The 21,945-nt window shown below is 40.0% G+C and overlaps 3 protein-coding genes across 6 annotated transcripts in view; 2 read left to right on the plus strand and 1 right to left on the minus strand.

Moving 5' to 3' along the window:
• Window positions 1-10,387, minus strand: part of phactr3b (phosphatase and actin regulator 3b) — a 28,619-nt gene extending 18,232 nt beyond the window's left edge. Inside the window, exons 1-4 of one of the 3 annotated variants that reach the window (XM_086040189.1) lie at window positions 9,537-10,387; window positions 527-685; window positions 326-400; window positions 90-230 (exon numbers count right to left, since the gene is read on the minus strand). In XM_086040189.1, coding sequence (XP_085896315.1) covers window positions 90-230; window positions 326-400; window positions 527-685; window positions 9,537-9,822 — 661 coding nt within the window. In that variant the 5' untranslated portion in view covers window positions 9,823-10,387. Of the gene's footprint in view, window positions 1-89; window positions 231-325; window positions 401-526; window positions 686-1,192; window positions 2,802-3,399; window positions 3,589-9,536 lie in introns of those variants that run through there. The other 2 variants (XM_086040190.1, XM_086040191.1) reach the window with 2 other exon arrangements.
• Window positions 10,388-10,738: 351 nt separating this feature from the next.
• acot8 (acyl-CoA thioesterase 8) lies at window positions 10,739-13,731 on the plus strand. Its single transcript, XM_086040194.1, has 6 exons — window positions 10,739-11,018; window positions 11,291-11,427; window positions 11,910-12,135; window positions 12,429-12,586; window positions 12,691-12,882; window positions 13,262-13,731. The coding sequence occupies exons 1-6, from the start codon at window positions 10,834-10,836 to the stop codon at window positions 13,378-13,380; spliced, it is 1,017 nt and encodes a 338-aa protein (XP_085896320.1). The 5' UTR covers window positions 10,739-10,833; the 3' UTR covers window positions 13,381-13,731.
• Window positions 13,732-13,770: 39 nt separating this feature from the next.
• ift52 (intraflagellar transport 52 homolog (Chlamydomonas)) lies at window positions 13,771-21,071 on the plus strand. Of its 2 annotated transcripts, none has more exons than XM_086040193.1 (13): window positions 13,771-13,827; window positions 17,253-17,340; window positions 17,509-17,638; window positions 17,737-17,812; window positions 17,904-17,975; window positions 18,068-18,194; window positions 18,280-18,363; window positions 18,470-18,538; window positions 18,642-18,796; window positions 18,892-18,979; window positions 20,549-20,657; window positions 20,743-20,888; window positions 20,966-21,071. In XM_086040193.1, the coding sequence occupies exons 2-13, from the start codon at window positions 17,254-17,256 to the stop codon at window positions 21,005-21,007; spliced, it is 1,185 nt and encodes a 394-aa protein (XP_085896319.1). In that variant the 5' UTR covers window positions 13,771-13,827; window position 17,253; the 3' UTR covers window positions 21,008-21,071. The 2 variants fall into 2 exon arrangements, with proteins under 2 accessions (XP_085896319.1, XP_085896318.1); XM_086040192.1 differs by lacking the exon at window positions 13,771-13,827 and adding an exon at window positions 16,336-17,171.
• Window positions 21,072-21,945: the final 874 nt, after the last annotated feature.

Raw genomic sequence — 21,945 nt, forward strand, 5'->3', positions numbered from 1 at the left:
ATCTTAACTCGTAGTTAGTTATTAATGTTTTACGAGCCTCGTGTATTTTGCTCCGCCTTTATGAAGCAGTGGTCCCTTTGCTGTTTTACCCGTTAAAGCTTCTAGAATGTGGCCCGGCTCTTCAGTGGTGCTGGCCTGTGACGCTATGGGCTCCTCGTCTCTGTCATCTCCATCTGAGTGGTTTGGAGTGTCCTGGTCTTCATTGTTACCTCCGCAAGCAAGGTCTGAATCTGCGTGTCAGAATGAATTTTAAAAAACAACAACAACAAAAAAGAAACGTAATAACCCCATGGATGTGTGCGTGTCTTGTCTCTCATTTTTGCACCTATCTCCATCTTCCCGGGGTTCTGTTTGAGGGGATCGTCTCGCTTCTGTCGTACAGCTGCTTTTTTCTCCACCACTGCAAAATAAACCGCTCATGAAAAGAGTCCACTGATGGAACCAAAGACAGTGTAAATTTCCAGTTGACGTGCCAATGGCACCACAATATTGAACGTATTTACCACCACTGATCACCTCCACTCACCAGTTGAGGGCTTCAGCTTCTCATTTTTCTTTTTCCTCCATTTCCACGGCTTGAAGATGCGTCCCAGGTTGGCCAGCTTACTGTTGCGCCTTACGGGAGGTGTGCGAACCCCTGACACCAGGCAGCCAGACTGCAGCATACTTTGTTGGTCCATCACATCTTCAAGATAAGAGCAGACAGAGGAGATCTAAAATAAGACCCGGGTAATTTCTTATTCTACATCTAACAACTGTCTGAGACCTCGCCATGTGAGTGCCGTGTATGTGGGTCACAGGCGGTACATGCTAAACAGATTCTAGTCTAAATTTGGAGGCGACGCAAAGGATGTGGGGAAAGACAGAGAATCGTATTGTTTACGTGAGGCTCGGATGATCGGAGGCAGGGGCGTAGCCATCATTTCAAAAGTATGTGTGTGTGATTGAAGGAGGCGGGGGGGGGGAAATTGTTGAGGAGTAGGCCAGCACAACCGCCCCACACCGTAGTGTCTAAAAACAAATACATGGTGGCTCTCACTTTGGAAATTATTGCTGTGACATCAACATTACGTATTCATTTGTGATAATTTGGCCACAACTTAGCTTTGATGGAAAACTACATGCAAGGCTTTCTTGCCTCTTGCAAGCTGCGTTGCAGTACATTTTTCCAGCCCTGCCGGCTACCACTCACATGCTGTCTATGTGAAGCGTATGCCGACTGTTCACGATGCGTTCAAGGGCAGCTCTGAAAAACATAACTATACGTTAAAAACAAATTGATTTTTTTTTCTTCTTTATGGATGTGTGCTTGTGGGACAGATGGTGCATATTCAGGAAGTTGTCCACCCTGTCAACTGTGCACATAGTCGCAGGCCCGAAAAAACTCTCAAATCCGTAGACGATGTAATATCATTGAAGGTCATTTTTTTCCTGTCTGCATGTTTATATAATAAGCAGTACATTGGTCTGGTGGTGAGTAGATCAGCCTCATAGTCAAGAGATTATAGTTTCAAATATGGACCTCCTTGTATGAAGTTTGTCGTCTGCCTGAGCTGAGTATTCTGGCTTCCTCCAACAATGCAAAATATTCATGTTAGCTCTCTTGAAGATGTTGAATTGCAGAATGTGCCCAACAGCAATAACTAGCAACCAGTCAGTTGGGTTAGGCTACAGTTTATCAGCGAATCTAATGAGGACAAACAGTAGTTTGCTGAGTCAACAGTACAATTGCCACAATGGCCATTAAACACCACTAATCTTCAACGCTAGTGTCTGGACATCCTGGTTCTGGTTTGATACTGTAACGTTCAGTCAATGGCCCATTCACAATCATCCTATAGGCCTTATAGATCAGCAAAAGCTTCAGCACAGGTGATGAGAGAACTGTGTTGGCCTTTTCAAAGTAGGAGTTTCTCTGATTTGTGTTCACGATTATGTGACACTAAAGCAGGAATGCTGTCGAAGTATATTTGGTGCTGAGATGGAATCGCAACTCGAATTAAAAATGCACAACACTGTTAGAGACGGATCAACAACAGCTGTCCCTCGGCTTGTTATAGGTGTGCTATGTAAGAGAATCGATCATGGTGATGGATACCCAAGGTGACGGAGGCCACTTTTGTGGTGCTACAGTGAACACCAGTGAGGACAACGTTCCTTCGAGAACAGACCGAAATAGGCACTCCTACACAATCTGGCTGCTGACACCTCAGGGAGCTTACATCTGAGTCGTGGGCTGCGCAAGTATCGCTCCATGGATTCTTCACTTCTCTATCTTCTAAATCCACAAAACCTGCTCATTTGTCCCATAAGAAATCAATAAAGCATATACACTTACCATCCCCAGCCACGTAAGAATTTCAGAGGAGTATTCAACAGCATGGCTGGAATTTGGCAACATTCAATTATAATATTGAATGATCAAGGAACAAATACGCAGGTTTCCTTTAGCTATTGAAAATGAAAACAATTTTTATGTAAACATGCAAGCTACTGACTGTTCCAGCCGTTCCATCTGCCTACTGAGGCATAAAAACGTCGCCGCGCTGAAAAACTCACAAGACCATACGCACATGATTAAAAACACAACATCAAGGACCACCAATCGTCTCAGATCTGCCGGCATCAAATAAATGCTTCGACTCTCAGCGATACAAAGCTCCTTGACCAGCAACAATCAGAAGCAGGTCAACTGGCCAAGTAATGTCTGCCTCCATATGATGTGATGAGGAATTCAGGTCAAGCGTGCAGTAGCTATTACAGCACGCACAGGGTCAGGCTGCCGTTTCCGTGGTTACCACGCTGGATGCTGCAGAAAAGACCCTGGGAGGCAGAGAATCACCACAGCATGAGGAATAGGGAGTTGCTGGGTGGATGGAAAGGCTGTTGCCACACAGAGGGACAGAAAGCTGCAGCCAATCACAGCCCAGCATATTATAATGCATAATGTAAGCCACTGTATTTTTAATTTGCAACTTTTCGTGAAATATTCATTCGGAACTGCTACGTGCTTGTATTTTTCTGTGAGCGCACAGAGGAGAAATAAAACACCATTCAAGAAACAGAACAAATTAGTACAAGTAGTACTTCTACTGTACATCCATCACCCACACACCTGCATTCAGTGATTCTGGATGATGCCTAAAACAACAACAAAAACCGTATTTCTTTAGTAAGAACATACATCCAAGTAAGATAAAAACCTTTGAAAAAAAAGTCTATGAAATTCAGATGAAATTGTTATCCTAAATGCGACAATATTGATATGGATATAGCACAGCCATCAGCCATTACAATACTTTTTGCGCATTATATCCAACATGAACCTGTTTGGATGAGTAAATTAAGTCTAAATGTCAACATATTGAGCAAACTGCGTACTCTGAAAATGCCACTCACGTGTAACACGCTGCACCGCTATCCTCTTTAGGCTCGCAGTAATTCCACGGTCTCCAAAAGTAAAACGGATGAATGAAGGAATATAGCTGAAACGCGTGGAAAGCTGCTTTCACGGCGATGGGGGTGGTCGGAAACAGGAGTGAGTAAACTGGGAGTGGGCGCGCCATGTGGACCCCGCCCCGCCGGACCGGAGGAGGAGAGCAACTAAACCAGCACACACAAACGCCAACACGCGCGGCACAGTACGCCACTGTGAGCTCCTGTTTTGCACACTTATCGTTTGCGAACACTGCAATGTGGACAAAATATATGAGACGGACTTACCAATCAAACAATCGATCAATCAATCAATCAATCAATCACACGAGCTCTGAGCTAGGTCCCAAAGTTAGAATCCTTCTTGAGTGTGATCAATGAACACTGGAGTGCAAAACGTATGCTCCATAAAGACACATGGATATGAACAATGACACATACAGTAGGCCTGAAAGGTTTGCGCACCCGACAAACTAACTTGTGTGTGTAAGCAAACAGATGTAAGCTAATATACAAACCAGACACAGGATTGCATCTGCCATACAGGTAAAATAGCCGCACGCAGTTCATTTATGTTACTGGGAGAAGTAGGCTAGATTAAAATGGAAAAATTCACACAATCTGATTTATCAAACCTGAGACAAATTAGCATCTTTAAATAGTATTTCTGAAAGGCAGACGTAAACCGGCTCTAGTTTTGAACCCTTTTCCACTTGTGTTAACAATTTGGAGAAACAAAAATGATTGCGATATATCATTTGATTAGCAATGCAATTTTTAAGTTTCTGCATGATCCAAGGTGCCAGTCACAAGAAGGAGTCATGCATCTGTAGCTGTTGTGAAATGCGCTGTATAAATAAAATGTTATTGTATTGTATTGTATTATGGTAACCGTCATTACAGTAAATAATGCTTCCAATATAGCAGCCGTAGCTAACATCAGATTAATTACTATAACTACGCCTTTAAGTCAGTCAGTCAGTTAGTTAGTTTTCTATCTGATGTCCAATGTTAGTGTGATGTGTGTGAGCTTGTGAAGGCGTATCTAATGTTGTGGTCGGTGATTGTTTTTAAACGAGCCGGCTGTGTTTGCACGCACCTAATGATCAATAATTCAGACAGCATTACTAGATGTGTAAACAAAAGCTTTGCGGTTGCTTATCGATCTTCACAAGGGCCACTCAAACTTTCACAGCAGGAAAGCTGAGTACATCACAGATGATAAAAGTCAATGGCTGGATTTCTCCTCTGGGATACAAGCAGTAAGCAAAGAACATAAACAAAGCCACAGACTACATGGATTTCATTCAATATTCACAGGGCTTGATTTAAAACAGTTGTGCCAAATGTTGTCAACAGAAATTTACAACAGGTTCATAAAAACCTGACGAGGACTTGAGTATGAATAAGAACAATAAACATTATGGAGCCAATTCAACATTCATCCAGCCATGTTATGTATAAACTGTTCATACATATATCCATATTTTTTTCCCATTGTGGCACTGAGCCAAATGCGGTAAAATTTCATTCGCTTGCACTTGCGCACACCTGAATAACATTAAAGTCTGTCTAAGTGTAAGTCTAAAATATTACCAGTCATTTGCTTTACAAAGCAGAATAGCTACTTGCAAGGTCCTGACCTGTCGATTCAAATCACTGACATTAACGTGCAATTTATCTTCCGCCCCTGAATTCCCCCTTGTTATTAAGTCCATATGCCTGATCTGCTGGGACAAATATATTACATATGCCTCCCTTCTAATAAAGAATGAGCAGATCTACAAGGGCCTTGCACTATTTCAAAACAAAATTGTAAAGGATTTTTTCTTAGTAAATTTATAAGGTCGTTTATACTATAATCCTTCTGACAGAGAAGCCAATATAAAGCACCAAAACATGGCATACACACACACACAATATGGTCCCATTAAAAAAGGTGACAGCAACGTAATTTCAAAGGAGAAATGGTCCCCATTTAAATGCTGGTTGCAACAGTATAGCACAACAGGCAGTTAAATAGTGATCAAATCAAACTAAGTATTGAATTGGAATTATCCAAAAGGTGCAAATGTAATGCTACGCTATGATAGAATAGAGTGCTTAAGACTAAAAGAACATAACGTGTACATGTTTTTCTGCTGACATTGTAGTGGATTGTGTCACTGGTGTGGTCCTTCATCCTTTTCACTTGATACGATGGATGGTGGGTGTGTTGCGCCACCAGGGAGGGAATACAGAAATGTGGGTTAGAGCAGCAGGATCTAGAGTGCTCATTTGTGGAGTAATTGCAGCAAAATACTTTGGAATTCACTGCAGCACTCAAGTATGATGTATTGCTTCTGATTGATTGAAAGCTTCACAAACTAACCTTGTGAAAAAATGATTCAAAGGTCAGGATTCGATTACAGTGTGGGATCTATATCTTATTCATTGCAGGGGTACAAAATATTCATACTGAGCAAAACACTTAATTCCTTGGCAAGTTTCATCTACAGATTTTTGACCAGTCAAGTAATATTCCTCTCGTAAAGATAAATAAATGTATACTCGTGAAAATGTAGTGCTAAAAATCAATGGCTTTAAAGACAAGAGCTGTTTGAGAACTGGTTGGTTAAAATCGTTACACCAAAACACAACAACGGGCATTTTAAGACCTACTGTATGCATAGCATTTCTCTTGAGTGAGTGAAGTTTGATATGACAGATTCACCGTGGCATGGAAGCCTCACCGCTGCCATAGACTATAGACCATTACATAGATGGAAAAAAATGTGCTTCCGCCTATGCTAAGTCCATCTATTTTTTTTAAGTTTCCCGTCTTTCATTTATCGCCTACAAAATGGGTGTCGGTCATAGGCGGATAGACGAACCGGTCTGTCACATAGCTGGAACGTCCAGCTGTGGTATGTATAATAATTTGAACATATTGGTAAGAAAAGTAGGCTAAATGCTAAAAACATTATATTTTTTTCCCAGAATGCCACAGCGCAAATTGTGCACTACAGCCACTTCACAGGTGGGCAGGATGAAGCTCACCAACAGTGAAAATGAAACATTGTTTGTAGAAAATGCTGCTAATATTGAATGTTGTTTTCTATATCATTGAATTGTTAGCGTCAAAACTCAAACGTAATGGGGATATCTGTCATTTTTTTGGGGGCTAGCACAATTGCGCATGCATGTGTCAATACCCCGTGGCATAATGTGGAAAAATGCTATGTTTTTCACATTTGGCCTACATTTTATCAATTGAATGACTTTATAAATACATTCGAACCACTTTGCAGTACATTCGGATGATATAGCCCAGTCAAAACTGTTTGCTGCGCGTTGGCAGTTCCACGCTTCCGTTGTTTGGGGTCCAAGATTCACATGCTGCGTTTCATTGCAAGGTTCCCATTAAATATCAACTAAAATGCACCTTTCATTGTTATAAAGGGCAACTGCTGCCTTATGAGTAGGTTGCTCAGTGGAGAGTAGCACTCATTGTACCATACTTGGCATACAGTCATAAGTGCATACAACAACCCTTCATATTCAGCTGAATGAACGCGTCATTGTCCTGGTCCTTTCATTACGTGTTTAAAATACAGTGGCTAGTACAGAACATTGCAATATTTCAATTGTGCAATGTTTCAATCGCACTAATGCATTTATTCGTCTCTAACATAGCTCATTATTGAGAACGAATGATATCAGTGAAATAGAGTATGTTCTTGTGGCTGGAAGAGAAATTCTTGCTCAGTCTCTGGCAACCAAGTTTCTGGTCTCATGTACCGAAATAAGAGTGACGTCAAAATGTAAGTTTAAGGCTGTGATTACATGGGGAAAAATATAAAGGACCCATGCCACTATTTATTTATTTATCTATTTATTTTCAATCTGTTCCCTTTTATCGGGTTTACAATATAATTTCATGTTGGAAATGCCCAGGACACCCTTTTCAAGCTATACTGATTTGTCAGAAACTTCTGAAATAAACGAGCTGATTTCTCACAGGATTTGATATGTAAATACACTCTGCTTGGCTTGGCTCACGGTTCCCCTCAAATGGAATATCGAAAACAACGTTCCTCTGATTGGTTGTTGGTAATGTCTTGGCGTCTTTGGCGGACATGATGGAAATTCTCCCAGCGATGAGCGCACTGTACATCAATCCTATATAAACTTTTGAGGCTGCACAAAGGGTATATCGTTATTATCACAATGAATAAACCATAAAAAGCTAGCTAACGATCAAGGATAAAGCGGGTTGCTGCAGAAACATGATGTGAACAAGAATAAAAAGAGGCAGTGTGGCTATTTTGAGATGCTGCATCGCCCCCATTCACTGACTGTATCCGGTGCATCGTTCGTGTGCACTTTGGCGACAAAGACTGCAAGCTTTGCAAGTTCATCCATAGGTATGTTACCAAATACACATAGTTACGAATTGTTGTAAAACACGATGTATTCTTACTGTATTTGTAAGTATTCACTCATTTTCCAGGAAACAGAGCCAAGTAAGCTCTACTACTGCTACAGAAGTATTAGCTGATCTCCAAGCAGAGATAACAGAAGGATTGCATGTGACACTTTACTTCTGTATTATTATCCTCACAGTTTCCTGCACGAGTCATAAACTCCAAATAAAATTTTCTACTGCAATTCGACTGGAGGCTTTCTGTGAAGTTGAGTTACAGTTAACAGAATGATGCATCAAAGGGCGATCCTGCCAGTTTCACATTATATAACCAAGACAGCCCTTACAAAGTGTCAAGTACTGGATTCAAAATGGAGGGCACGGACTCAATATCTAGTGTAGAGTACTTGAACATCCTCTCTGTTCTCTGTCTCTGGGAAAACAGAAAAATACAGAAGCAAATTGGCTATGCTTGTATGCCTTTATCAGTCACAGGATAACACCGTATTCATCGGCAGAATTTGAGAAATAAACATGTACTCAATGAGACAGTCTTTACTAAACACCAGTTAATTACCAGACTGACTTATACAATCATTCAGATCATTTTCACAACTACAAACAATTTGGAGTCTTTAATGAATCTGACGTGCATGTTTTTAGAGTTCAGAAAATGTTTGAGTACCTGGAAACCATAACCCACACAAGCATGCAAACTATATGAAAATACACATCCTGACAGATTTCAACTTTCTTGTTGAGACAGACCGCTGGCCACGGATTAGACACAATTGATGCCACTTACGCAGTTTGTGGAGATGCAACTACCAAAATGTCAGGGAAACCTGGAGATCAACTCAATTTGTGTTAATTGCACAAATTGCAGAAAAAAATTAACTCTCAGTCTGTGGCATTTAACAGCTATAATCTCGCTGTTTTACACTATGTGTATTCTGGAGCAAAATGTCCAGTCAGTGGAACAAACACATGACAGCTCACATTTAGAATGCCAAGTACTGCCTCCTGCCATTTATATCACCATGGAAACTACCAAGTACACAAGGAGCACTCTCATCAGCTTCAACTCACATTCTGCAAGCCATATGTGATGATAGATTTTGCTCCCAATCTATAAACCAAATAAATTAAAAAACAATGACTCATTTACATTATATTGATTTATATTACTTCTGTGCGTAAATTATCATCATGACTCATGTGAAAGCGGCCTTGCAGCCATACATTGGTGTTATGAGAGAAAAGAAGTTAGTTTAAATGGATGGATGACAGCTAACTCCGCTGAGGGACTTGGGAAGCATAATATAAACCATTATTATTATATATGTGGGTTTGATCTGCAACCTGGTGCATTCCAGTAGCACTACAAGGAGAAATCAGTTCAGTTTTGATTGGATGCTCTCATACCAGTCGGACGGGCATCTGTTCTTTTTATGCAAATTATAATAAATATACTGCGAAAATTGCATCATCTAACTAAGGGGGCATACAAAACGGGGCAAATTGCCAGGTAGAACGTGACGCACGCTCTCCAGCGTGCCTCGCTGTGATGTGATGTGATATGTAGTCGATATGTCGACGCGCTGCAAATGTATGATCCCCAACATTAAGTAGAATTTCCTAACCAAGCTGCTAATGACTGAGCTAGCGAATACGTGGGCGCCCCATCTCCTCTTACCTGCTTGGTGCGCCTCACCCAGGCGGAGCTCGGTGGTGCTGCTCGGGTCACTCTGAGATCTCCCTCGCTGTAAGACGCAATCATCTCCCAGGCAGTCCGACGATGCCATGATAAAGAGAATGTTCGTAAAGCAAAGGCAACAGTCGTGCCCACCGCCGGCCAAGGTGACTGGCCGGCAAGTGGTGCAGACGATGTAATAATGCAGCTGGACCTGTGCGATGCTGCGGCTTCTGGTCGTCGCTGAGAAGCAGCGCGGAGGAAAGTCATCACGCGCGTCGCATATCATGCCGCCTTCAAGTACCACTCGTACAGCCGCAGCTACTTAACACTATTAACCACTTTTTGTCAACAATATAGGACATATAAATTGCTTTCTTCAATGTACTGTATGTTTGTTTGCGAAAAAAATTACACAAAACCAACCATTTGTGGAGGTCTTGGGCAAAACAAAACACACACACACGCACGCACACACAAAAATACCTCAAATGTCACCTTTGTTGACATTGCAAAAGATGTTTGAACTAATTTTCGTCCCGGCTCACACCGCATTCTTTTACTCAGAGGGTCTATATGATTGTGAAAACAATATACTGTAATGTATTGCATATTACATGTACACCGGTCCCAGTGCTGGGATGTGTTGCGTCAGAACCAGGAAGGGCATCCGCGGTCTAAAAGGGCGTGTGTGTGGGGGGGTTGATAACAAACTAAAGTCATGCGAATGGCTCTCTGTAGCGACTGGGACAAGACGAAAGTCACAACAACATTTTATGTATAATTTCCCTGCATGTAGGCCTAATTGTTATTAAATATTTTCAACTAATTGAATGCAGTTGAGTTGATTTGAGATGTCCATTTTTTAATTTATGTTTGTTTCTAATGGGGTGCAATAAAGTTGAATGTAAAATGTATTAAAGCCAAATTATATCAAATTAAACTGCAGATGCGCGGGCGTTTGTGAGTCATATTTTGCTTTAGATGACGTATTGGGCTTATATGCGCTACCTCAGCGTCCATCCTGCAGATGCATCGGATACATATCTGATTTACACATACAGAAACAGGCCATGGTTGGATTTAAAAAAAATAATAGAATAAAAATAAAAAATAATTTTACTGTTACGTTGCATGAAAAAAAAATCTGATACAAGCCACGTACGGTCAAAAAAATCGGAATTGACCTACGGTGTGCAATGCGAAGTGGCTTTGCAAGGATTCATGACGAGCTTATTCGAACGCAGCCAGCGATTTCCCGCACCTGCGCATCAAGCTAGAGGTCCGTCGGTCGGATAACATGGCGGAAGAAAAACTTGATCGTACCCGTTGTACTGATTCTACAACAGGAGCAATTGCAAAGCTGCCATCAGAAGATGAAAACCCAAACTCTGGGAGTCCTGCGCCTGAATACAGTCAGGACCTGAGAAGCGTCCTTGTTACCAGTGTTTTAAACGTGGAGAAGCTCGACGTAGACCTGTACAGGTAGCTTGGCTGTAGGCCATAGGCCAGTACGTCGCACGTTGACAGCTCTTAAGTCGGTCAGTTGTTTCAAGTTAATGTCTAAGAATGTTTAGATACAAGCATGTGTATGCGTTGCGGAAGTTAACATGCCACCTTAGAAGTGCTTACATGCCTGTAGTCCATTCAGCGCGCTGCGCACTTGTAGGATAGTACATTGCTCAAACATCTTGCCTTGGAGCATGTGAAATGGCTTTACAATATTTTAGTTGTGATCCTACTCTCTCTCTCCTCAGGGGGACACATCACTGGGTACCCCGGAGTCAGCGTTTATTTGGAGGACAAATCATTGGTCAAGCCCTTGTTGCTGCTGCCAGATCTGTCGGTGATAATCTGTATGCACACTCCCTACACTGCTACTTTGTACGAGCAGGTAAGATGTAGCCTGATTTTAAAGTGTAAAGTATGTGATAAGTGGAATTGCGGTTCACTCGTCAATGCCGAGACATCAAATGTAATCATAGTAGTAATCACATCTACCCCACAGACATGGGTCTAAGGCCATAATGTCCGATTTTGATTTTTTTTGTTAAATCTGTTTTTTATGTGCTCCTTCACTTAAAAAAAAACAAAAACATTTGCAACTTCTAATGTGATCACAATATGTATTTAGTTACATCCATTCATCGTCTGTAGCGCTCATTTGAGTTTAGAACCATCAAGAATTGGTAATGTCATTAAAAGGTTGATCATTTAGCATTTCCTGTTTAGCATAGCATGAATGGATGAAACTAGTAAAACTGAGAGCAGATGGCCTTTTCCTGTTTTTTATTTTGTTTTTTTGTTTTTATTCTGTATTCAGTTCAGACAGTTACAGTTTGCTCCCAGCTGACCTCATCTTGTGTTTTATGTTAGGAGATCCTAAGGCCCCTGTATTGTACCAGGTAGACCGCACAAGAGATGGTCGCAGTTTTACAGTGCGCTCTGTGAAGGCCATCCAGCACGGGCAGCCGATACTAATCTGCCAAGCATCTTTCCAAATGTTACAGCCAAGCCCGTTGCAACACCAGTTCACAATGCCAGTGGCCCCTAAGCCTGAAGAGCTCCTTACTGTCGAGGAACTCATCCAGTTTTATCTCAGGTAAAAAACGTAATTGTTAAAATTCACATTACAAAAAGTGATTACTGAAGCTCCTGTGCGAAATGGATCCAAATCATATGTGGCGGATAAAACTCTATTACAATGGAAAAGGTGGATGTTGCTGTTACTGTAATTTTTCCAACTCTTTAGCCGGCATTAAATTCCGTTAAAAGTAGTTTGCAGTCTTGAAGCAGCTAGCAACGTTTGTATGTAGCCTCACTTAACACACACACACATTTCTACATGAAAATAGGTTTCATTTAATGTATGATTTGTCCAATTGTCTCTTGCAGTAAACCAGACCTGGCTGAAAATTTAAGACAAGCCCTTAACAAACTGCAGGCAATAGAAGTCCCTATTGAGATCAAGCCAGTCAACCCTTCACAGTTTTACAGGCTCGCTGGAAAAGAGCCGAAGAGACTTTATTGGGTGCGAGCCAAGGGATACATTGGTAAAGTTGCCTTTATCAGTTGGATGATGATCATCAAAGCAGTTTCAATGTTCGGTGAATTTAAAGGGAACTGTGTTGCATTTGATTTGTGTCTTTTTGCACAGGTGAAGGCAACATGAAGTTGCATTGCTGCGTGGCTGCCTATGTGTCCGATTTTGCCTTTCTGGCAACTGCAATACTGCCTTACCCCAACTACAGGGTCAAGTTCTCAGCCTCCCTGGACCATGCCATGTGGTTCCACAACACTTTCCGCAGTGATGAATGGATGTTGTACGAGTGTGAGAGTCCATGGGCAGGTCAGCATCTTCATCACTTACCAGGATTTGTGATTCTGTTGGTTGGCACTCTAGATGCATGCAATGTATTCAGAATACTCAAGTAAGTATTCATTCTGTTAAACGATTAAGTGAAAGGTTTTGGAAAAGTCATGGAAAACGATTGCTAAAAAAAAAAAAGTCACGAACCTTGCAGTAAGAGACGTGTGCTTATTTCTTCCCGTCCAACTAACCTATGTTTCAAATATGTTCAACAGAGGTCACAACTGCATGCTATTTTAGTCGTAAATGTTGCCACAACTGCTATCCTAGTGCTTTATAAGTTAATTCCAAAACTGATTTTCTGCTTTAGCTTCAATGGCACCATACTTAACGTGTTTTTTAAATTTTGGTCATACAGGGGGCAGTAGAGGACTGGTTCAAGGCCGATTGTGGAGAAGAGATGGGGTGCTGGCTGCCTCTTGTTCACAGGAAGGCGTCCTGAGAGTCAAACAAGTTTTTGAGACCAGCAAACTATAATCACCTCTCTTACCCTCTTTTGAAGTTGTATATATTTTTTCATTCATATCAAAGTAATTTGATTTTTTTCCCCATTTGTTTTATTTAGGCAAATATTTATTGTATGGAAATGAAGTATTTCAGTTAAAGTGGAAGTCAACCCCCAAATTTTCTTTACAATATGGTCTATGCACCTCATGCATGTAATCATGGCATTCTGATTAACATTGTTTTGTTGAATTGGAGTTAAGAAGCAAAATCCACCCGTTTTCGTCCATCTCAGGGGGCGGCCATTTTGCCACTTGCTGTCGACTGAAAATGACATCACAGTTGCTCCGTGCTCAGATAACGACCAATCATGGCTCAGAAAACAGCTGAGCCGTGATTGGTAATTAAGCACTGAGGAACTGTGATGCCATTTTCAATCGACAGAAGTAACAAACTGGCCGCCCCCTGAAATGGCTAAAGGTGGGTGCACATTTTTCTGCTTAACTCATATTCCACAAACACAATATTAATCAGAATGCTGTGTTTAGACTTGTGAAGGCCTATAGAACAATTTTGGGGGGGTAGACTTCCACTTTAGGTTATTTTTATTATTTAAAGTTCAGTATAACACCAACATATCACAAGTATCAGCTTGGAAAGTTTTCTATTATAGAAACAAAACTCAGACGGGAACACCTGTAAAATAACACAGTCCATCAGTGGCTCCCAAATGCTTAGATTTGACAAAGGGAATGTCAGGGGACCATACATTTATCTTGGTACCACAGCTGAGTACTTGATCATCATGTTCATTTTACTTGTCAATCACTTTAACACTGCACAATGTAAATACTGGCACTGCTGATGACCCTTGTAATATCAGTTCTGAATGGCAGGAATATGAAATGACATAGATGTTCAAAAAGTTGCTGCGCAAGTGTTATTCGGGTTGATTAAAGAAAAAACAATTGCAGATAGTGAGTTTTCTTTCAAGTGGGATGTGCATCAGTTCTACAACACAATGAAATAACACCGTCTTGTTTTGATATCCTTAATAGATTGTTTTATGGGAGGTTTTCAAACTTCCAAGATCTTTTGAAAACCCATAATGGTAAACGTGAATTTACTAACGGTAAATCAGATATTTTATGACAAAGGTTGTATTGCATATATTCAAATTTGCTAATCAGCAAAATTGATGACAATGATTAAACTGATGTGACGATGCAGTTATGGCCTCAAAAAAAAAAAATGGACTGGTGAGTATTTTTAAGAATATTTAAAACCAACTTATATAGCAACTTTTATTACCACCTGTTTTAAAATCGACATTTCTCATTTGAGAGTACACATGAGGGGTTAATCAGGTCAAGGAGAAACCTCGGGTCTTGAATGTTGTCCAGAATGCAGTTTTGGACTCCACAGCTCCAAAGCGCTCGACTCCGTGCTGAGTTTTGGGCTGTTGCTGTCTGGTTTAATCACAGACACATCTAAAGACATTCTAGAGGCAGTAAGGTCACTGCATGACTGGTTAAAATTAGCATTTTTCGGCTTTTTCAGGATGCAGGGAGTGGACGAATTGCCCTGTAACGGCAATAACAGGCGACAGTTTTCAGTCTCTTGACTGTTCAAGTCATAGTGGAAACATGCGTGAGACAGAGATGCTGGATCGGTCGACAAGCTGAGAGAAGTCTGGATCAATGGATTGACATCAGGCCCATCAGATGAAATGCTTGATCTTGACATTTGGCCCAGTGACAAAGTAGAAGGCAAACTCTGTTCCCCAAAGAACTTTCTATCCAGTTCCGATGGCGAAAAATAGTCAAAACTGCTCATTTCTAAAATAGAGTGAAGAAGTCAAAGATCTGATTAGACTGATTCAGCTCCATCGTGGGTAAAAGTTTTTTTTTAGCTTACCTTTAAGAAGAACTGATTTTTCCATTTTTTTTTCTTGGCAGCCAGTGAGTGAGTGCGATATGCTCCAGATGGCTTTAAACTGTTGCGGATACTTGCTAATTGACCCAGCTGGACGCAGAGCAAGTCATCGAGAGGGGGCGGAGAACACTCCTAATGGGATTGTATATGTTATTCCAACATTTATGAAGATCCATTCATTTTATATATATTTTTTAAATGTTATATTAAATGAATTTTAATTCGTCCAGCTCAACAATAAACCAATCAATCACTTTAATTGACTTTTTTTTTTTTTACCTCTTAGCTGTTAGGATATCTGAAAAACATTCATATTCATCATCCAAACCGCTTAAAAATATTGCTGAATAAATTCTTTCCAATTGAATAAACTTCATCTTATTCAAATACTAATTTGATTTGTGTGTTACCTTAAATTAAAAGGCTTGCAATTAAGTAACGGTTGCAAATCAAATCGTTTTTGCTCATGAGTACATGCTAGCTGTGTAGTTGCTATGCTGGTCAAGAACAAGATATGTCAACAGAATCATACTAAAAGCTGATTTAAACCTCATTTGATAAAGTTCGTCATCAAAAGGGTGGAAAATGGGGGTGCACTATATGTTCACTTTTATATGAATGATATTTATATGAGCAATGTTTACATTTTTTGGGGACATCTCACCAATGCATTGATCTGTATTTTGCAAATTAATCATTTCAAATTTGATGGGGTTCAGGGCACAGAAAATGTCCTCCAATCCTATGAACTGTATAATAATCAAATGTTATCATAACCATGTATGATAGTTTATTATTATTATTATTATTATTATTATTATTACTATTATTATGTTGTTGTTGTTGTTGTTGTTGTTGTTGTTTGGCTTTGCTTTTTTTTTTGTTTGTTAGTGCACATTAACAAAGAGTCGTGTATATATCCAGTACTTTCAGTAAATGGGTTTACATATATTTTACAGACTTTAAACATTAGTTTGTACAGCGCATAATGTTTTTATTTAATAACGTAAAACAGTTGTACGGAAGCCCATAGGCTATTTTGGGTAATGCAATCTGGGTTGGTTATTTGGTTGTAGGATTCCAGTCTGTGGAGAAGCTGTTTTCGTAATTCTTTGTCTGTCCGAAGATTTCGCGTGTTCTACGCATGTAATAATTCTACGACGAATTTAACAATTTATTTCTAGAGCGACTGTAATTTTGGACCTTTTATTTATACTGCGTTAGTGGGTTTTGCTTTTATTTTGGCTGAAAACTGTCGATGGGATCTGGCAACCCGGGATGAGACGACGACGAAGAAACGGTTGCTAAGCTAGTAGCGTACATGGTAACCGGTTTCCCTAACAGTTAACTCGAAACAATCAACTCATTTGGATATCTACATTTACCGATTAAAAACGTGTTCGTGTTAACGAAACCGTATGCCGCCCTGTTGATGATGATGTAGGTAGAATTGAGCAGACACATTGGTGAGGAGCACCGAGAGCTAACGTATGCTAACCTATTAGCCTCAAAGCTAATAATGTACACCTCCGTTTAACAAATATTTTTGCTAACCTGTATTTTTTTTTCCCCCTGGCGGAATGTTTACCGAAACAGTCCAAACCAAGATAATGTTTAACCAACCCTTTTTTGTCGGACCAACGTGCTAACTTGATACAGACAAGTGTTATATAGCAATACATATATAGGTTGTCGGTATTTAATCGTAGATAACTAGACCATTATAAGAGCGAATGCATAGTGGTATAGTGGTTGAACCTTGCTATTATCATGGAGAAGGAACAACACAATACTGTTGTCTTCAACGCCTCAAAAAGAGAGTTGTTTACCACCAGCAATGGATACAAATCCATACAGAAGCACATTAGGACTCAGTGGAAAATTCAAAGGTCGGTGTGTCAGGCTTTTTGTCTTCTGTGTAAAACTATTGGCTGGAAATAATAATTTTCTGTGATAAATGATTCTTCTAGTATGAAGGAAGAGTTGTCATCGGACAAAGTGAAAGGTGTCAAGTTGTGGATAACTGCAGGTCCACGAGAGAAGTTTACAGCATCAGAGGTTAGATTATCAAAAGAAAATTGGTAATTGATTACACAATAAACATTGTTCCCTTGTTTGGGGATAGTGGAAAATATTTTTTTAAAAGTAAGGTTGCCCGCACCAAATTATACTTGTTGCTTGACCTGTATAGGCAGGATGTCATACTGCTGTCTTGTTTTCTTTCAGCTGGAAGTATTGAAACACTACCTGGATGATGGAGGGAATATCCTGGTCATGCTTGGGGAAGGGGGAGAAAAGAAATTTGACACAAACATAAACTTTCTTCTGGAAGAGTTTGGAATTATGGTTAACAACGGTATATATAAATACAACCTTTGTTGTCACTGTTGCAGTTGTCGGTTGTCAGTTGATCTTTTTGCTCATGTGTGGTTTTGTCAATTTGCAATACGACAGATGCCGTTTTTCGGACCAGGTACTACAAGTACTATCATCCTAAGGAAGCACTTGTGTCTGATGGTGTGTTGAATAGGTGTGTTACTAGGTTTGAATATACAAATGTATATTGTCTATATCATCGTTTTTTTTTTGGAACTCACAAAATCTGCATTGTTCTTTTGTAGGGAAATCAGCCGCGCTGCTGGCAAATCGATGCCAGGAATAACTGAAGATGACAATGTTGGAAATAACACACAGTAAATGATTTATTTCCCTATATAATTCTTTTCATTTGAATGCTACATTTTACCGCTTTTTTAATACCTTGAGCATTTCTGTCTTCATGCAGGGCTCTGTCATTTGTGTACCCATATGGTGCCACACTGAATGTAATGAAGCCTGCAGTGGCTGTTCTTTCAACTGGCTCCATCTGCTTCCCCCTCCACCGGCCTGTCGTGGCCTTCTATCAAGGAAAGGTCAGTACTCTAAATAGTCGTTGTGTACTCACTACAGCAAATACCTGCAGAGTGCTGTTTATCTGGTGATTCATGTCTTATTTAGGGGACAGGCAAATTAGTTGTAGTTGGTTCCTGCCACATGTTCAGCGATCAGTTTATAGACAAGGAGGAAAACAGTAAAATCCTGGTGAGTATGGCTGTGTATGTACAATGTATCTCCTCAAAGAGCACCTAAATTAGTCGTATAATGAAAAAAAAGTTATTTATGCTGTTACTCTACTTTGTCACTGCAGGGTGTCATGCTCCAGTGGCTCATGACTGATATTATTCAGCTGAATCAGATTGATGCAGAAGACCCAGAGGTGAGTCAGTGCAATTCAGTGGGAAAAGACCGTGACCTGACAAAAAGTGCATAGAAAACAGCTGCCTTTTTTTTTTTTTTTTTTTTTTTAAATATCAATCTAGATCACAGATTACACCATGTTGCCACACATTGGGTGTTTGTCCGAACAACTCACACAGTACTTCCAAGAGGGTGACGAAAACCCCAGGGACTTCACCTCTCTTCTGGATGTTTCTTTTTTCAGTCTGTCAACAGACACTTTACCCCAAGTCCTCAGGTAAAATCGCAGTGCGTTGGAAGCATGACAGTATTACAGCACTACAGATTTCCTTCTGTCTTTTGTTTTCCTTAAGGATGTCCTGTTTTCCACAGTGTGTATAAGCATCTGAATGTCAAAGATGAGCCACTTCAGCTGATCACACCCCAGTTTGAAACCCCTCTGCCTCAGTTGCAACCTGCTGTAAGTATCTCTTCTGCATTCCTCGTCCTCTGTATTATATCACAACATTTGCTAATGACACTTGAGTTGTATTTCATGACTTAATGATGCAATATACACTTGAAAAAAATGCCCTGTAGCCCCGTTTTCAGGTATTGTGAGGATCCTTACCTCCTCATATGTGCTCTATTGGTTAAGATTCCTCATTTTCAGTCTCAATCAGTTAAGCTGTGGTATGACTTCGATCCGCTATCAATACTTAACTATTTCCATGTTCTTGATCTCATTGGCTTTGCTTTTTCCTAGTTAAATGTAGTCCCTTTTACACAGAGTGTTTAAGTTGTGTTTATGATTTTATTCTTATTGATAGTTGGAGGTGGGTGTCAGAGCTGGTATATAAACCAAGTTGAGCCGTGATTGGGCGTTACCTGAGGCAACAGGACAACTGTGATGTCATTTTGAGTCGACAAGTGACAAAATGGCCGCCCCCTGAGATAGCTAAAATATGGCTGGATTTTGCTTCTTAATTCATAATCCACAAATTCAATATTAATCAGAATGCCGTGTTTAGACTAGTGGAGGCACATAGAACATAATGTTGTAAAGACATGTTTTTTTGACTTTGTATTTAATAGTCCATTCAGTTGTAAAACAGTAATTGAGCTGCCTCACCAAGTCATTTGTATTTATTTGTCGGAGGCAAAATCAGTGGGTCTATTTGGAACGGGTGAACTCTTCTTAAGTTTTGGGCTGTAGGCTGTATAATTTTAGATACATAGAAATACACTTTTCTCTCCTCTCTGTTAGATGTGCTCAGGGTTAAATAATTGGTTGCGGTGACCTGTGTTTACAGACGTGTACATACTGGTACCTTTCAGTCACCAGAACTAATTAGCACATTGGGGACATCAACAATTGTCTGACAACAACGTGGTTGTGTCCGCGTGTACTGTCTTCCTTCCTAGCTCATACACACAGATGTGGCATAAGTAAGTAAATTTGCTGGTTAAACGTTATCACCCCCAGGTGCTAAAAAGGTTCAAACAAACTGGGACTCGTGCCCTGTGCTTTTCAGAAAGTTAACGATGATCCCGGCATCAACCTCACTGACTGCTCAGATCAACGGGCATTTCTCAGGGTTTTTTAATAACGTGTCAGTCAATTGATCTACCTCTGTCTGACTGAATCAAGTATTTATTGCGATAGCTTTAGCGTGCTAATCAGGCGTTTTTGCTGATTACATGTTAGACCACCACTATGGAACAAAATACCAAATAAATATCAGGCGACAATGGCGCTGATCGTGTTCAAGTCTAACCCCAAGCCACTTTATTATGAGCACTTTTCATTCATTCAAGTTAATTTTATGTAATTGGCTGCATATGCTGTGTTTGAGTAGTTTTATCGTGCACTTTGATCATGTCGTTCTTCATTAGGTGCTTGACTAAATAAAAATATAATAATAAAATAAAAGTTATTTTTCTTCTACTGAATGACCGAGAATTGCAAGTTAATTACTTCTGAATTTAAATATGTAATATAACACGTAGACCAAGGCAGCAGATTTAAATGACCGTTTTTACCTTCCAGGTCTTTCCTCCAATCTTGAGCGATTTGTCCCCACCAACGCTGGACCTGTTTGATTTAGATGAAGCTTTCTCTTCAGAGAAAGTGCGCCTAGCACAACTCACCAATAAATGTAAGTTCAGTCTATGAACCAAAAGGGATGGACAGCTGATGTTTAAAGGGATAATGCTAACATTTCTACCTGGTTGTCTTTGCAGGCACAGATGACGACCTTGAATTTTACATCAGGAAATGTGGTGAAATTCTGGGCGTGACTCCCAAGTTGGACAAAGATCAGAGGGATGCAAAGCACATATTGGAACACATTTTCTTCCAAGTTGCAGAGTTTAAGAAACTCAATCAAGTGAGAGCGCTAAAATACAGTATGTACATTTACTGTATGTTAAAATATTCATCTAATTATAAGTTGTTTTCTTTCAGGAGCAAGATGTCAACACCGAGGCACGGTTCACCCCATCTTGACTGGATTAAAATGAATTTTAATATTCCAGAGTTTTTTTAATAAACACTTCCATTACTGCGCTGATGTTGGCATATTTGTTGTTGACCTCAACAAGCATAATGTTTTTTTGTTTGGGGGTGGGGGATGAACTTAATATTTTATATACCGGTACATTAAAATGCAAACAGTATTGGCAATATTAAAGCAATTAAAGTCATTGGTGCATTCTATAAATCCTGAAGAACATTTTTGAACTCTTGGCTCATATTCATTTGTTGCTGTCAAACCCAAATGTTTTCAGTCTACAGCTAGCTTTACACTACAGTTTTCAGTTACACTAGTTACCGACCAAATAGTGCACATGAACAACACAGGAAGGAACTCTGGCACTATTCTATGAAAAAACAAAGCATTTATCAAATATCCTTCACATCCAGTTTCAGGTACCATTTACTTGTACATTCTTTCTCCTCACTCTTTAAAAAAATCTATACCCTGGTAAAACAAGTAGGATGCACTAGTTAGCAGAATGACTGTCTTTTCCAATAATGTTTTATCCCATGCCTTTTTGGCCTACTGTGCTATGGTCCACCTACTAGGTATGTGCCATACACTTGTAACCTCCTTATCAAAGATAATGAGGAAATGCACAAACAGCTTTCAATAAAGCTTTGTCTTCACTCGTTGGACAACTTGGGCATACTAGTCGGGACAACGACATGTTAGTACTTAGGCAAAGCCCACTAGTTGACATGCTAATAGTACTACTAGTGCTATTATAAAATTGGAATAGTAGGTAAACATCTACGCTTCACTAGTAATGCGCATTTGTCAACTAGTGCAGTTTTGCCTCACCTCTACCAGCAAGCCGACGGTGTCTTACGAGTGAGAACAAAATACATACTAGTACACGTTTTAGGTGGCTATCAAGCACATCAAATAAAAGGCGTACATGGTG

This window comes from Filicampus tigris, chromosome 9 (genome assembly GCF_054856515.1).
Source record: "Filicampus tigris isolate MCC_2025a chromosome 9, RoL_Ftig_1.0, whole genome shotgun sequence".
NCBI classification, from domain to species: Eukaryota; Metazoa; Chordata; class Actinopteri; order Syngnathiformes; family Syngnathidae; genus Filicampus; species Filicampus tigris.

Coding starts and splice junctions, on each gene's coding strand:
- acot8 (XM_086040194.1), top strand. CDS start 10,834: ATGGCGGAAGAAAAACTTGATCGTACCCGTTGTACTGATTCTACAACA. Junction 11,019..11,290: donor CTCGACGTAGACCTGTACAG/GTAGCTTGGCTG, acceptor CTCTCTCCTCAG/GGGGACACATCACTGGGTAC. Junction 12,883..13,261: donor GTGTGAGAGTCCATGGGCAG/GTCAGCATCTTC, acceptor TTGGTCATACAG/GGGGCAGTAGAGGACTGGTT.
- ift52 (XM_086040192.1), top strand. CDS start 17,053: ATGGAGAAGGAACAACACAATACTGTTGTCTTCAACGCCTCAAAAAGA. Junction 18,364..18,469: donor AGGAAAACAGTAAAATCCTG/GTGAGTATGGCT, acceptor TTGTCACTGCAG/GGTGTCATGCTCCAGTGGCT. Junction 20,658..20,742: donor AGCACAACTCACCAATAAAT/GTAAGTTCAGTC, acceptor TTGTCTTTGCAG/GCACAGATGACGACCTTGAA.